The following is a 17,213-nucleotide window of genomic DNA, read 5'->3' as shown; positions in this document are numbered from 1 at the left end:
GTTGAAATTATCGATCCTCGAAGACTAAATGTCGGCTTGAGTACTACGATCCAACTTTGATCACTATCTAGACTAATAAAAGGAGTTTTTGGTTTTTCTTAAACTACAAGCTAAGAACAAAGAACAAGTAAGCAAATAAGAGAAAATTAGGAAAGTAAAACAAATAAAAGGTAGTTTTCACACAAATTGAGAAGGTAGGGATATGGATCCGTTGGTATGGATCACAGGTGTTCACCTAGGGATCATGCTCATCTATTGGGTCTCATGTGTGGCTAGGAAAGTCGAGTTAATTGGTTAGAGACCCTCTCGGGTGAATCTAACGCGTTGATTAGCCTCTAATGTCGGAGTCTCCTCCCTACACTTCAAGACCGACTCCTAAGACCTACGGACCCAAGCCCTCTCTCTAGCTATGCATCTCTCGATAACATAAAACGCACGGAGTTGTTGATTATTTAACAATCTAATCAAGCATTTCTCAATGACAATAATTAGAACAAGACATATCCAATTGGTAGCTAAGCAATTAGATAATGAAAAAGCCCAATAACCAACAAAACCATCACAAAAGTGAAAGATAAGCATAAATCAAGGTTTAACCTATGGATTCCATACAAACTTCACCAATATCCCTAATAAAAACTTAGCTACTCATAGTGGAAGCAAAAACAAAAGAAAATACAAGAAAAACAAAGGAAAACATAGTAGGAATGGAAAATAGAACTCCCTAAGGTGGACTTGATGTTGGGGAGAGTCTTCTTCTTCAATATCTTGAAGATGAAAGCCTCCTTGCCTTCAATCCTCTTGAATCTCTCGATTTCTCTCTCAATTTTGCAAGGGAGAAGTTAGGGTTCGAAAATGAGTGAGAATCCTTTTATACTCGGAGTAAAAAATGGGTATCTGCGTAAAACGCCCGATCGCATGATTGGCAAGATGAAGAACGCCCGATCGGGCAATCCGGAAGTATCGCGATGTCAGCCAAAAATGCCCGATCGGGCTTTTTGTCGGATGCGAAAAGCCCGAATGGGTTTTCTCTCTGGAATTCACTTCAAAACGCCTGAGCGGGCGAAATCTCTTGAATCAACCATTTGCTCCGTTTTAACCTGTTTTTACTACAAAAAACTCATTATTTCATCTAATTAACGACTATATGGGTGAAACCTATTATAAACACCTCAAGTCAACAAAAACATGGGTTAAACACCTATAAAACCATCTTAAACTATGAGTTTGTCACAAGCACGCACAGATAGACAGTCAGACTGAATTATCTTCAAAACTGAATATATTGGGCAATAGCTTCAAGAAGCATACTCAACCAGTGATTCTCCCTATTTGACACGAATACCCCGGAAAGAAGATTTTCCAGTTCGCAAGCACTCAAAGAATGAGGGCACAGGGGGCCACTCAAGGCGGATAGATGCACTTGGTGGATAAGTAAGTTTCTCAGATGGCAGTATACTCACTGACACACATTTCAGCTAACATTTAAACACCAAAAAACCACACAACGGAAATAAAAGCAAGAAAGCAATAGCAACAAAAAGGAAAGTAAAGCATGCCATAAATCAAGAGCAGTTAAAACCTTTATCGCGGCCAGCGATTACTTCCAACACAGAAACCCAAACCTAAAACTAGAAAGCAGTAAAATGATAGAAATCAAACAATATACTAGAGTGGGAACCCTATCATTAAGGAGAACCCGACTATACCTTAGAGCCTGTACAGGAGGCTGAGCCTTACTCTGACGAGCCCACCTCCTTAAATTTTTACGACCAAGCGTGGCTGTCGATCCCCCCGTGGTTCTTATACCACTGTAGGGATCAGATCGACATGATTCATTAATTACCTGCACCTCTTTTGTTTACACCGCTTACTAACATGATCAATCTCAGATGTAACAGGCCGAAATACAAAAGATAAAGTGATTACACAATTTGGAATCTAAATACAAGATACGGAACGAGATCCTACATAAGTTCAGGTCCTTGACCGGGACTGAACCTCAAGCTATGATCCGATATCACCTGCACACTAGAGACACAAATCAGTAACACAAGGAACTAGATCCTTTCGCATATAAGTAAAAGAAAGACAAAAGTAATCAGAGATTTGGAATATGGCTCAGGTCACAATAGTGATTGCACTAGTCCTAGGACCTCCTAAAATCTCAACCTATTGTCACAAAGAGAGAACCGTCGAAAAGACTGAACCACCTAAGACTAGTTTACCCTAGGTCTCACCGATTACCGTACACCACAACAACCTCCTACACACGAATCAACCAACCACTCACAGATCCCAATTTCAACACACAAGATCTCTCAAGAACAACTCAGAACACCAAATCTCGAAGGAAATCGAAGCAATGACCTAAACTCAAGAATTTCACTAATAGATCTCACTAAAACAAAGAATCATCGGTGGAGAAAGAAGATCGCAGAAGATAACCGGCGAAACCGCCTTAGAGAGAGAGTGCGAGTGTAGAGAGAATAGAAAGTGTATCATCGAAGAAAGAGAGTGAGAATGAGGGAATCAGAGAAGAGAGTGAGCAACGTTTTTTTAATCACTAACAAAACAAACACACCTCACACTCAGGATCTGCTTGGAGTGCACACGTGGCGATAATCGAGAGTATCATGTAAGTACTGGTTAAATGGGCTTGCATAAATGACTTGGGCCAATTTAACTTCGTCGGGCTTTACCAACATTCAATGGTGTGTGTGGCCCAATAATCAACATTAATATTTAACAAAACACATTTAGAGGTCCTTGTACTAATATAATTTTATTTCATTTGATTATTCTACAAATATCTCGTTCATTAGGTATTTGTACGTAGGGGTGGTGCGGTATGGTATACCGCACCGAGAATGCCATACAACATACCGTAGTTCAAATTAATGTATGATAAAATGTCATTCCTATACCATACCGAATTTTTCGGTACACCGCAATTCGGTATGACAATTTCCGATATCATTACCATACCGTTTATGCGGTATACCTTACCATATTTCGGTATACCGTACTTTTAAGGTATACCGAAATAAGGTATGTCATACCAAGTACGGTATACTGAAATAAGGTATGACATATCATTATACCTATGGTTCATACCAAAAAAAATCCTATTTTATGACAAAATATTTAAAATAAAATACCACCTATTTCATAAGATTCAAATCAACACAGCTTCAACCATCAAATCAATACCGTGGACTCGCTTCACTACATGATTTCTCAATCCACTTGTACTGCCATAGCTACATAGTATTTGAATTGTCAGTAGTTGCATATTACGATTAGTTTTAAATTGTCAGTAGTTGCATATTACGATTAGTTTTAAACTGCCATCACTCATTTTTATTCTTACTTTTTTTCAATGATCCCAATATGGGCTACCACTTCTCATTTTAGGAGTTAGAGGAGGTTTCTCCATGGAAATTATTTAGCAATGATTCTCTTTTTGCAATGATCCCGGTATGAGATTTATGGTTTCTAATTTCTATTTCTAAATTATTGTTAGTTTTAAGTATTATTTATATTAATATATAATTGAATATATATATATATATATAGGTTTGTGTTAAAATGACAACACCTCTTAAAGTAACATCATACCACCAATCCTAGCCAAGCATTTGTACACAAGGACGAATAATCAGCTGCCATGTGGCAATCATAAAAATTATTCAAGGGTAAATTTTCGCGGACTGCAATATCCAATACGCTAGACTGCAATTTTTTCCGCTTTGCAATATCCAATCTGTTTGACTCTGCAATCTATAGATTGCGAGTCTAGTGTATTGGATATTGCGATCTAGCGTTATAATATTGCGGTCTAGCGTGGTGTCACGGTGTCATTTTAAGAGTGTTGTCATTTTAACGCACCCATATATATATATATATATATATATATATATATATATATATATATATATATATAGGGGTGCACTAGGGTGCCACCATAGTTAAAATAACATCATACCACCATATAGTCCGTTAGATCTCATCTATGGACGCCTAGGATTAAATTTCGTGAAAAAACACGGGTTTGCAGTCTACTGTATTAGATATTGCAGTCTATTGTATTAGATATTGCAGTCGTGGTAAATTGCAATATTGTTGTGGTAAGACTGCAATATTCAATGAACAGCACTGCAATCTGGTAACGTAAAATTAGAAATTTCCTATTTTATCCCTCCGTATTTTTACACGTGGCAGCATGAGAAGCACACGATTTTCAGATCCAATGGCCTAAAATGGTGGTATGGTGTTACAATAAAGAGGGTTGTCATCTTAGTACATCCCTAAGATGCCACCATAGATATAGGGGTGCACTATGGTGCCACCATAGATAGAATAACAGCATACCACCAATATAGTCCATCAGATCTCATTTATGGACGCCTAGGATTAAGTTTCGTGAAAAAATACAGGTTTGCAGTCTACTGTAGTAGATATTGCAGTCTACTGTAGTAGATATTGCAGTCGTGGTAAACTGCAATATAGTTGTGGTAAGACTGCATTATAATATAATAATGTAGATTTTCATTCTAATAATGTACACCGACTAATAATGCAACATTATAGTCTAATAATGCATTGATCACAACCATTCAATTCAAGGATCCAAGGGTTGTGATTTGTTTGAAGCTTAACACTAAAGAGCTGTGAAGGACCCTAATACACCCCTATATATATATAGGTTTGTGTTAAAATGACAACCCCTCTTAAAATGACACCGTGACACCACTTATACAACAATATTATAAACGCTACATGCAATATTACAAACACTACACATCAATCTATAGATTGCTTTGTATAGTGTGTCAGATATTGATGGATAAGAAATATTGCTGGATAAAGACCAAGCAAATTGCTTGACCGTCTTTTTCGGTGTTTTTTTTTTTTGCCACGTGTGCAGCTTATTATTCGTCCACGTGTACAAATGATTGGCTAGGAATGGTGGTATGGTGTTATTTTAAGGGGTGGTGGCAACATGCCCATATATATATATATATATGTATATAGGGTAGTGATAAAATGCAAACTTATATATTGTACAAACTCAAAACTCCTCAACATAGCTTCAACACAGTTTCAATACAATATCAACTCAGTGTAAAATTTCAAGATTTTAATGTCAATACGGTATCAACACAATATCAACACAACATCAATCATTGACTACCGTTAAAATTCTGTTGACATTTTTATGTTGATGTTTTTTTGTGATCTGTTGACATTTTTCAATGGTCCAGATCATAGTTTTGAGTTTGTACAATATTTAGAGTTTTCATTTGATCACATCCCTATATATATATATATATATATATAGGGGTGCGTTAGGCTCCTTTGCACCCTAAGTGTCCTATTTTCTTCTTAATCTTAGCCATTGGATCCTTGAATTGGATGGTTGTGATCAATGCATTATTAGTCTATAATTTTGCATTATTAGCCGTTGTGCATTATTAGAATGAAAATGTGCATTATTAGTCTATAATGTTGCATTATTTATATATATATATATATATATATATATATATATAATCGGTAAATACCTCATTTTTTGATATATACCATATGTGCAGTATATATTAATAGTGGTATGATACCACATAGTCGATACATACCTTATTTTCGATATATACCGAATCTGAGGTATACAGCGTTATCCGCGATATACGAAAATCTATACCTTACCGAAGTCTATCGGTAAGGTATCATACAGTACCACAAATTGTGGTATACCTCAAATTTGGTATTTTTCGGTATGATTTCGGTACGGTAAGTGTGGTAGTGCGGTATTTCGGTATATTACCCGCTTTTTCTTTGAGGGTTTGGAAACAAGAACTCGATTATGTAATGAGGAACCCTATTTGTACCTAAGCATTTTGTTATCATTAAATCCTTTTACAGTTTTTTGTTCCGTTAGGTTCTTATTTTATGTTTAATTTGGTTGGATCTTCATTTACTGGACTTCAAAATTTTATCAACTTTTGTTGTGTTGATTAAAATTATTTTTATCTTGGATTCTATCCAGTTGCAATCTCAACTCAAAAGTCATTGGGAATTCAATTCAACAATTCTTGAGTCGATATTGTAACTGAATTCAATTCAAAATAGAGAATTTTTTTTAATTAACACACGAAAAATTAATTAAATTACTAAGTCCGTTAAATAACTATTCAACCAAAAAACCTCTTAAATAAAAATACATTAGTATAAGTTTCTAATAAAAAAATTGTAAAAGAATCCAATGAAACAAAATATATTAATACAATGATCTCATAAAAAAAAATTGTGGAAGGACATAATAAAATAAAATGTTGAAGTATAAGGATTTTCATATGTGTTTTGCCTATTTTTGTATTTACTCAGGGAAATAATACTCCCTCCGTTCTATAATAATAAAGTCATTTTACCATTTTGGTATGTTCCATAGTAATAGAGTCATTTTCCTTTTTAAAGACGCCACCACGCCTTAACTTGGAGTTGGGTTTGGAAGTAACGTACTTAAGCTGGAAAACTAACATGTGATAGTGACTATCATAGACATTAAGTAAAGTGGAAAGCAAGTAAACTGATGTGAGCCAGATTAGCATGGTTTTTCCCCTTGGTTTTATTCACTTTTTAAGTGTTTTATAGATTAATTATTTTGAAAGTTTGCTTATATAGAATAAAAAAAATTGCTTATATAGAAAATAACTAAGGAAAAATGGACGAAGGAAGAAGGTTAGAATATAAACAGTAATCGTCCTTCAAATATTATTTCCTAACTTTCTTTTAACACCACTAATGTCTTCATCTTTAAAAGAGCTTCGGATCAGTACCTTGCTTTCCTTAGTTGGAGGCTCGTACAGAAAGTTATGGTTGTTTTAAGAAAGTTTCATAATGCAATCAAGAAGGTGATGGAATTTTGGCAAAAATTCAGGATTTAGATATATACATGCCTTTTGTTTTGAAGTCCAATCTCTCTTTCACTTTATATAGACTTCAAGAATTCAATATACATCTCAACCTTCTCCAAACCTATAAAACTTCTCATCATAATTCCCCTATTTCATTGCATCACCTTTTTCGTCATTTTTCTCTTTTTTTTCTCCCAACTTCCACGCTGCCAGATGGAGAACCCTAGAGATCCACACAAGAGAGGATTGATGATAGTCTTGATCTCATGCAACAAAATAATCTTCCATTGTTGTATTTTTATTTAGATTTTCTTTATTAATATTCCGTGTTTTGCTATTTTTTTGGATCATTCCTAATTCGTAATACGAATTATTTGGAACTTTATTCCTCCATACGAAGAAATTTATTATTTCTAGTTATTTAATTCCTATCTGTGGTGATTGGTTTTATCTATATGATTTAGCATGTGGCTTTTGAATAAGGTACTTAACTCGGCATAAGGAGAAACATAGTTAAAAAACACTAGGTTAAACTGTTCAGGGGATAACTTAAGGATGAAGCAATGGTGTTTATCTGATTTAGAAAATAATCTATAGCCTACAACACTACTTGTGCGGGTGAAAGATTAGGAAGTAGAGACTTTGTGAACAACCATATGATCCAAGGCCGAAAAGTATGTGAGCCCGGATGCATTGAAGGCTATTGATAGAGGATGTTGACAAACAGTGGCGGAGCCAGACTTTTAACGATGGGGGGCCCAAAAAAATAATCTCTTCGTCAGCAAAAAATAGGCTCATTTGTAGACGACAAGAGTTTTAATGAGAACTTGGTAAAATAAGAGAGAAAATGTATAAAAATATGGGTAGAGTAAGACAGGCGAGGGAAAATGAGGTAAAGTATGCGATGAATATTTTCATGTTTATAAATGTAACTATTTTTTATGAACATTTAAAAATGGCAAAATGAGACTTTTTTCATTAACAAAGAGAGTTTTAAAATTTATTGAGCATGTTCAGTATCGGAAACAACTCGAACATAAGCTACAGAAAAAGTCTGTGCGTGAGAAATAGATAATGAGAAAACTATGAATATTTTTTGAAGAGCATAGCATTGATATTAATTTTACTAGGATTAGATTATATGTTTACATATCTATAGAATTATTTTCTATTCTTAAATTATAAATATCTTATGAATACATATTTAAATCATTTATGAAAAATCACTAGAGAGAAAATCGTTTAAGAAAAATCACTAGAGAGAAAATCAATAAAAATACTAATGTAAAAAAATCAATACTATTACTCTAAATAAATATGACAAAAATCAATAAGAATTACTAATTTAAAATTTTAAAAATAAAGCCACAAATAAACTAAACATACCTTTAAAATCGATTTTACTTATTTTATTAAATATTTATACCGCCGTTGAGTTAAATAATTATCTATAAAAATCATTACATAAATCCAAAAGTTAAGCATTTGAGAATAAATTTGACACCAACAAGAATCGATCGTGGTACCTGGCGAATGAATGACCAATGTTCACACCAACTAGGCTAACTAGTGATATTATTAATGGAGCATATATATATTTTATATATTAAATGTTCAAATGGCTGGGGGGCCATGGGCCCCCTTGTCCCCACCGTGGCTCCGCCACTGTAATAACAAATGAAACTATACTAAATATAACAATATCAATGCTGACAAATGAAACTATAATAAGTACCCAAGAGAAAAAAAAAATCATTATACAAGTCTCATGAACCATCGCTCGCCATTGTAGTTTCAGCATTTTTAAATACATGAAAAAGAGTCTCATAAACTATTTTTTTATCACCAATTATTTTTTAGATGGAATCATATAGATTTCTATCACAATTATGACATAGAGTTCGTAATTCATACAACAAGAGGAGAGAGAAGGGTTGCATGTGGGCTGTGGTACACAAAATGTATAATATCCATGTGAAACATGATGGAATGGATGGGTGCAATGAAGCGAGATTGATGTAAAAATGTTCAAATAGAGTTTGCTTCTGTCTCAAAACTTGTCCATCTCATAATAGATGAACATACATACCTCAGTATGGCTTTAGATCCAAACATGACTTCGCTTTTTACTACCAACATCCTTTACTTCATCTTTATTCAACTAATATTTAATCCCTCTATTTTCCCACTCATTTCGTTATAAAAAATATGATCTTGACTGCTATATGCGAAATTCAACATGTGTGATTATTCTTGATTTTGTTGCAGACTCCAATATGTTAAGAAAGTTCAATTTTTGGACTAGAGTTTAGGGGTATAGAATGTAGTTGGAAAGTAAAAGTTCTTTCCTACCGGAAAATAAAATATATTGTTAATTTAAAATAGTAGTAAAAATCGATCACTTACTCCTTTGGTCCCTATTAATACGAAACACTCTCATTTTCAGTTTGTCCCAACCAAGATGACACATTTCTATTTTTGATAATTTTTTCTCTCTAACTAATACACTCAATCACTTTTTTTCTCTCTATTAAATATTCTACTTTCATTTTATCTCCATTTAATACTCTTTTTCTTACATCCATTCTTTCTCTCTCTAATTTACCACATCAACCAACAATTCCTTAAATCCCATGCCGACTATGAAATGTATCATCTTAGTTAGGACGCAAGGAGTATAAGTTTACAAGAAAACCTTTTTGAATTATGTGCCATACTGAAAATAACAAATAAAAATAGTAATAATAATAAATAGATATTACTCTCTCAGTTCCCATTTTATGTCTACATTTGTCATTTTTGTCTGTTTCCAGTTTTTGTCCACTTTCACTTTTTATCGTAAATTATAAGTAGGCTTCATATTCCACTAACTCTTTATAATTAATACATAAAAGTTGGATACAAATTCCATTAGTTTTTCAATTCAATTTTTTTTTATATTTTTTAAAATTCGTGCCATGCACAGTGGACTAAAATGAGAATGGAGGGTGTAGTGTAAAATTTATGTAAACAAGGATGTGCCATTAATGAATGAGTTGATTGATCACCAACATAATAATTAATAAGAGTACGCAATTTATCTAAACAAGCTTGTCAAGGTGTCTAATTGATCTTGTAGTCAGCTGATGAATTAAGAGTTCCTTCTCACAAAGAGCTTTCCCTGCCAAATTCTTTAATTTTTTGCTATTAATAGATTAACATGATGCTAAGCTCATTTCTGCATCCGAACAAAGATTGCCAAAAATAAACGTGTGGAGAAAAATCCATCTCATTAATTAGTATTGTTCTTCCTCATCCAAATTCAAATATGTAATCAATGATATCGTTATTCATAAATGCCTCTCTAGTTTAATTTATGTTTAGATGAGAGACAATGGGACCCTAAAACTTTTTCCATAGTTGAAGGCAAACCCCACACACTTTATGCATACATCAATATTGTCCGCGTATACTAGTGTGTGTGTGTCTAGTACGCAAATGTTATTCCATTTTTACTTGATTTTCACACACACGGTTTCCATTCTTTTTCCACACACATTATTTCCAATTTTTTCTACTTCTATTTTTTTACTTTCAAACACACGGTTTCCATTCTTAGTTTTTTTAATTAAGTATTTTTCTAAAATACACGATTCCATTATTATTATTATTATTTTCGGTTAAATATTTGCATTAATTTATCAAATTGATATTGTGTACTTTGACAATATGTAAATATATAATAAGTATAATTTTTAAATTAGGTCTTTTATTTTAAAAAAATCCTCTCTTCATCTCATAACAATAGTCTTATTTCTTCCATTTTAGTTGTCTCACAAAATTAGTCCATTTATATATATGTCATGTTTTTCTCTTATGAGGTGGACCACATTCTCCGGTAACATTATTTCAATCACTTTTTCTTTCATACTCTTTCCTATTTTATCAAATTTGTCAAAACTTGTGTCATCCCAAAGTCTTTAATTTTAGGGACAAAGAGATATGTTTTTGAGTAATTTTTTTTATCATCTATGTTGAATTTCATTTCCAAGTTATCAAATTAAATATATCAAGAAAAATTATCAAAAGAATATTATAAGATTTTGAACCATTAATACGAAAATGGGTATGAAAATGGGTTTACATTGTTTGATAATACGAAAAAGATGTGGGACGAAGGTTGATTGAAGTAAAAGGATTAGATCTTATTGTGATTGGGATTGTTAAACTTTTGAGGGGTTGAAGAAATAATGGCATCATAATATCGAAATGACGAAGTCTAAATTTGTGGTATGAAAAGGTGGACGGTGGATTCGGAATTTTGGATGTGACTAAAGAATTTTGTTGCTTAATTTATATACGTGTATGGTAATCTTATCACTGAACATGCTTCATGTACCCAATTTATTCTACCCCTCTTGTTTTTTTCTTTCCAATTGCTCCCAACGACTATGGCTCGGAATTGATAAAAGCAAACTTTATTCTGTCAACTGCCGATGAAACACTATTGTAATCCCAATTAAATTAGAGTCATATTCCATACAAAATGTTCCAACAAAATTGAGTTATTTCTTTCATTGATAAAAAATAAAACATCTAATCACTCGTATTTTACTTCATCACATACTTTATCTTCTCTTATCTCTCCTACTTTGTTAGTATTTTATATTATTATCATTTAATATATTCAACACAATTTCTATTCTTCGTATCCAAAGAAGTGACCAACTTAGTTGGGATAAATGGAGTAATAAAGAGTTAAAGTGAGAAAAAGTCAATTAAATGAAAGAATAATGTAGAGAAGAGAAAGAATAATAGTTAAATCGTAAAATCGAACCGGAACCGCGAAAGACCATAGAAAAACCAGTAGTTTGAACCGTGAAAAACCATCGAAAAATCGATGGTTCGAAACCGAAACCGGAACTGGTGGTTTCAAAATTATCAACACAAAATCAATGAATTATAATGTTAGGAGTTATCAATAAAGCACACAACAAACTTTAATTTTGGAAAATCGTAAGATTTTTCCGACTTTTACCGGAAGAAATATAAAAAGTGTCCAATTTTGGAAATCTATTTCCTACTCATGCCTATTCCAAGAATTTTGCCTCAAACTTGATTTGTTTTCGACGAAGACGGATCAGTCCGAGAAGTAGATCCCGGTTTTCAACATATATAGCTTGAACTAAAATGTAAAGTAGAGAAGAGTTCCGATATTACTTAATGAACTAATCTATAAATTACAGATGACATTATCTCACTACAAACCTTTAGAATGCGACTCTCGTGATTCCAATGAATTCCAATTATCTAGGCTACAAAATGACACAAGTGACATATAATCTAAGTGATTGATTTTTATGGTCCAATAAATTAGATTTAGTCTTGATTAAGGGTGTCATGTTTATCATATATGTACAACGAAATGACACCCCCCCGGTACATATAATCTAAGTAATTGATTTAATCCAATGAATTTGATTTAGTTTTCATTATAAGGGTGACATGCATGCAACCATAATTTATATACTCCCTCCGTCCACAGACAATAGATCACTTTTGTCATTTTGGGACGTCCACAAAAAATAGATCACTTTCTTAAAATGGAAAGTTTATCTCTCCTACTTTTCCCACTTTTTCTTCTCCCTCTCATACATTACTCACTTTTTTTCTCTATCTCTCTTACTTTACCTACTTTTTCTCCCCATCTCTCTTACTTTACAAATTCTGCATTAAAACTCGTACCATACACAAAGTGATCTATTTTTTTGGACGGATAGTATTACATATATGTATACTTTACACAGAAAGCATTCAACTTTCTTATATAAACAACAGAGGATAGCATAAATATCCTTCTCTTGGTGCTGTCCTCCACAAATTTATATTTAATTTTTACTAACATACATTATTGATTATACTACATATATTTCGTGTACTTTAAAACAACATCGTGGAGCAATTGCTTTAGATGTACACTTAGATTTCAATTAAACCACAAAGCTCCAGATTTTGCTTTTTAAAGGGGAGACAGATCTTTTGAAGACACTTCTCCCCAAAGAAACATTATTAGTTTTTCACTTATTATAATCGGAATGGTGGAGCATCAACTGCGTAGTGCGTAGGAAGCAAGTTTGGAAACGATTTTTTTCCAAATTTGCTTTGTTTCATTTTTCATAATCAAATACTACAATTCATTAATGGAAGAATCACTCTAACTTAGATGATTTCATGTGTCTTTTTCTGACAAAAAGTTTAATTATTGATGCATATAGTACTCTTCATTTTTTAATTGCGTTTGTAATAATGTTTGCTCTCATATGGAATTGATAAGTCTATTCTAAGTCTTGGTTACTGGTCAGTATATCGTGAAATGCATGTATTATCTGTAAAACAGTTGCTCAAGTGTGCAGGATTAAGAGATCCAAGTCAGTAGGAAACGATTCAGGCGACGCAAGTGAAAAGAGCGCTAGAAAGGTGCAATACTGACCAGGATGCATGCCAGAGAAAAGGCTCGAGATGGAGAAGAAGGATAGCTGGGATGATCATTAACAAGGGCAGAAAAGTCAAATCGTGAAGGAAGTCTACCCTAAAAGCAAGGGCAAGCCTCCCTATAAAAGAAGCCACTTGGAGAGAGACAAGGAGTTCTAGTTCTTAGTTCGCAAGCTCTCGGTTCTCATACACACTTAGTAGAATTCTCTCTAGAATATCAATCCTTCAGCATTATCCAGTCTCTCGTTCCTCGCCACAGCTATGGTCACTTGACGTCCAAGAGTCTGCCGGAGAAATCATCGTTCTACCGTTCCAGCCAGTTTGTCGTAGTAGTATAGCAGTATCATCGCCCGGAGTGGCAAAACAATCGTTATTTTGCTTTCTAGTTTTATCTTTACCTGTTTTCGTCGTTGGATTTGTTGCAAACATTTATCGTTGTTGCCTTTTGAAATACTTTGTGAAGATCCAAACGTTTAAGTTATGAAGTTTCTATTTCGTATGTCGCTTTGGTTCTAGTTTGCTTCATTCTGCCTAGGAAAGTTAGATCTAGTCGTTGCTTTTAATTTCTAAGTGTTTTCTTATCTGGAGTTATTGATCTAAGGTTGTAGTTATGTTTCAGTCTAATTTTCGTGCATGAGTCTTTTATTCTGCATTGTAATCACCACCTTGCATGTTAGTTAGTAGAGGTAAACTGCAGTTCCACCATTCATGTTAAGTTAATCATTTTAATCAATGGATCTTGAGTTTGAAGTTATGAATCTGAGTTTAGTCATGGAGTTTGTGTTCATATGATTTCTGTTAATACTTGGTGAAGAAGAAAATGTCAAAATCAACTTTAGCCTTGGACCACTTTTACTTTTTAAGTTACTTTTGCTTTTGTCTCCCACTTTTCAGTTGTGCCTTCCAGACCTGTCAGAAAGCCAACCAGCCACCAGATATGCTTTGTTGTCTAAATTTCCTCTTTTAGTAACTGTCTACTTTTCACATGCCTTTGAGATACCTTGTCCCCTATTTTCACGAACACAACCACATGCCTGTTTTCACGCCTACTAGTCAGTAGAGTACTATCTTTATTTCTCGCCTAGGTAAATCCCAACCCCAAAAGCGTGGTAGCTAACCAAAAACACCCAGGAATATCACCACAGTTATCCGAACGTGTCCATCCTTGTGGGATTCGACCCTTACCTCCATTATACTAATCAGTAGAAGTGAGTTGAGGAAATTTGTTTGATACCAGGCTCCGGTTATCGTGCCAACGACTCAACTAAGTCGGGAATCTCATCCTGATCAGTTGGATATACCCCTGCATTTACACACGTTGACAGAGACAAACCTGCACTTTAAAAATGGCGCCGTTGTCGGGGATGGATGGCGTTCATACCTGTTATTGTGTGTGATTTTTTTGGTGTATATATTGTTTATAATTTTCCTTTTTTTTTTATTTTCAGTTTATGAGAAGTAGCTCGGCTCCTGGCCAGTGGAGACCAAGGATACTTCCCCGAGGAACGATACTCGTTACCACTCGTTCTGGCCTGTCGACGGCACTGTCCGACCTAGGCACGAGTAGCGACGAAGAGAAAGAAGATTTAGAGTACCAACTCCCAGAGCTTCCACTCCAACCAGTAAGAGTACTAGTGAAAATGGCTGACCAAGGTGAGGACGACCCAGAGCTCGCAACGCTTACTGCGCATGCTGACGGAGACCCCCCTCAAGCCATAGTGGTCACCCGAGGCCAGACAGCCCGTGATGTGAAACCCCACGTTATTGCAATTCTGCCAACGTACTGTGGGAAGAGTTACGAAGGACCTTACGAGTTCCTAAATGAATTCTGCAAAATCTGTAAGGTGCAGAGGCGGCCGGCAGGAGCAAGCGAGGATGACTACAAACTGAAGGCCCTACCGTTTGTCCTAAAGGGAGAGGCCAACACCTGGTTCATGCGCCTGCCAGCCGACTCCATCAACACATGGGCCGATTTCAAGTCAGCCTTCCTGGCTGAGTTCTTCCCTTCTTCGAAGACGAGCGCATTGAAGAGAAAGATATCATGTATAAGGTAAGAATACGATGTGACCCTGAGCGAGTATTGGGAGAAATACATGAGTCTTCTAGAGTCATGCCCAAACCATCGCATGAAGGAGATAATGAAAAAAGAAACGAAGGATCTGGCAAATTCATCATCTGGAGGCTGCTGAGAGTCAGTGAAGCCAAGAAGGTCTTACGCAAGCTGCTGAATGCGAAAAAGACGTACGACAACGCAAGGGATGGGTACAGCAGAGAAAGGGTAGCAAGTGCTTCGGCTACTGACCAGGAGGAAATGATGGATCTAAAGATGGAGGAATTAAAGAATGAGTTGCTGACCGCAATAAAACAGAACACTCCACCACCTTCTCCGACTGGAGGCAAGGAGGCCCCAGAACTACCATATGATCAGCCAGACAACCCGCCAGATGTGGAGCAAGCAAATGCTGCAGGGTACTACAATTCTAATGGCAACTGGATTCCAGGGAAGCAGAGGGATGCACCATGGAGGGACCACCAAAACTTCCGATGGGGAGATGGAAATCAGAATCAGAACCAAAATCAAGGTCAGAATCAACCCAATCCCCACCCGAACCAAAACTTCAACCGCGGCCCAACGAACCCTGACCACCAGTCTAACTGGGCAGGAAGGAACCAGCAACCTCAGAACCAAAACCCTCAAAACCAGAACCCGAACCCTGCCTATGTGCCACCCCATCAGCGGAACAACCAGAACCAGAGCCAATATAACCAAGGGCCTCAACACAACAACCACAACCAAAACCAAAATCAGTACCAGCACAACCCCGACCAATACAACCCTCCTGCCCAGTATAACCAGTACCCACAGAACCAAAACCAGCAAAATTTCTCAGGCTACCAGTCAAACCCACCACCCCAGTATAACCAGCACCAAGGCTCGAACCAATTCCATCACCCAAACAGGTCGAGGAGGTCTATGGAGGACATGATGGGAGAGATGCTTGCTTCGCAGCAGAGCATTAAAAGCGACTTGCAGTCCAGTATTGAAATAATGCAAGGAAAAGTGCCCAGAAGAAGCATAGGACAAATATGGATATGATGAACAGACAGTTGGCCCAGCTCGCTAACTCGGTGGGCGAAATGAAAGGGAACTCAGGGAAACTCCCATCTACAGTCCATGTACCTGAAAAGGCAAATGTGAGTAAGATTACACTGCGGTCCGGAACAGCCTATAATGGACCTCCACTCAAGAACCCTATTAGGGAGTCTAGTGAAGCAAGGGTGCTGAGCGACACCGTCTCAGCGGAAGAGCTCAAGAGGCCTCTGCCTCAGATGGAGGATCCATTTTTTCTAAACGAGGAGCCTACTGGGGAAGGAAAGGAGGGAGAAACACAACCTAGAAACGAGCAACCTGAAGGAACAATACCCACAACCAAAACCAAAATCAGTACCAACACAACCACGACCAATACAACCCTCCTGCCCAGTATAACCAGTACCCACAGAACCAAAACCAGCAAAATTTCTCAGGCTACCAGTCAAACCCACCACCCCAGTATAACCAGCACCAAGGCTCGAACCAATTCCATCACCCAAACAGGTCGAGGAGGTCTATGGAGGACATGATAGGAGAGATGCTTGCTTCGCAGCAGAGCATTAAAAGCGACTTGCAGTCCAGTATTGAAATAATGCAAGGAATGCAAAGTGCCCAGAAGAAGCATAGGACAAATATGGATATGATGAACAGACAGTTGGCCCAGCTCGCTAACTCGGTGGGCGAAATGAAAGGGAACTCAGGGAAACTCCCATCTACAGTCCATGTACCTG

General features: G+C 35.9%; 1 protein-coding gene across 1 annotated transcript; it reads left to right on the top strand.

The window, feature by feature from the left end:
• Positions 1–15,498: 15,498 nt before the first annotated feature.
• Positions 15,499–16,485, top strand: LOC125194659 (serum response factor homolog B-like). Its single transcript, XM_048092904.1, has one exon. The coding sequence runs from the start codon at positions 15,499–15,501 to the stop codon at positions 16,483–16,485; it is 987 nt and encodes a 328-aa protein (XP_047948861.1).
• The last annotated feature ends 728 nt before the right edge of the window (positions 16,486–17,213 follow it).

The sequence above is a fragment of the Salvia hispanica genome, chromosome 6 (genome assembly GCF_023119035.1).
Source record: "Salvia hispanica cultivar TCC Black 2014 chromosome 6, UniMelb_Shisp_WGS_1.0, whole genome shotgun sequence".
In the NCBI taxonomy this organism is placed as follows: domain Eukaryota; kingdom Viridiplantae; phylum Streptophyta; class Magnoliopsida; order Lamiales; family Lamiaceae; genus Salvia; species Salvia hispanica.
This window is presented reverse-complemented; position numbering and strand designations above follow the sequence as displayed.

Excerpts from the sequence above, each read along its gene's own strand:
- LOC125194659 (XM_048092904.1), top strand. The coding sequence starts at position 15,499 with ATGCCCAAACCATCGCATGAAGGAGATAATGAAAAAAGAAACGAAGGA.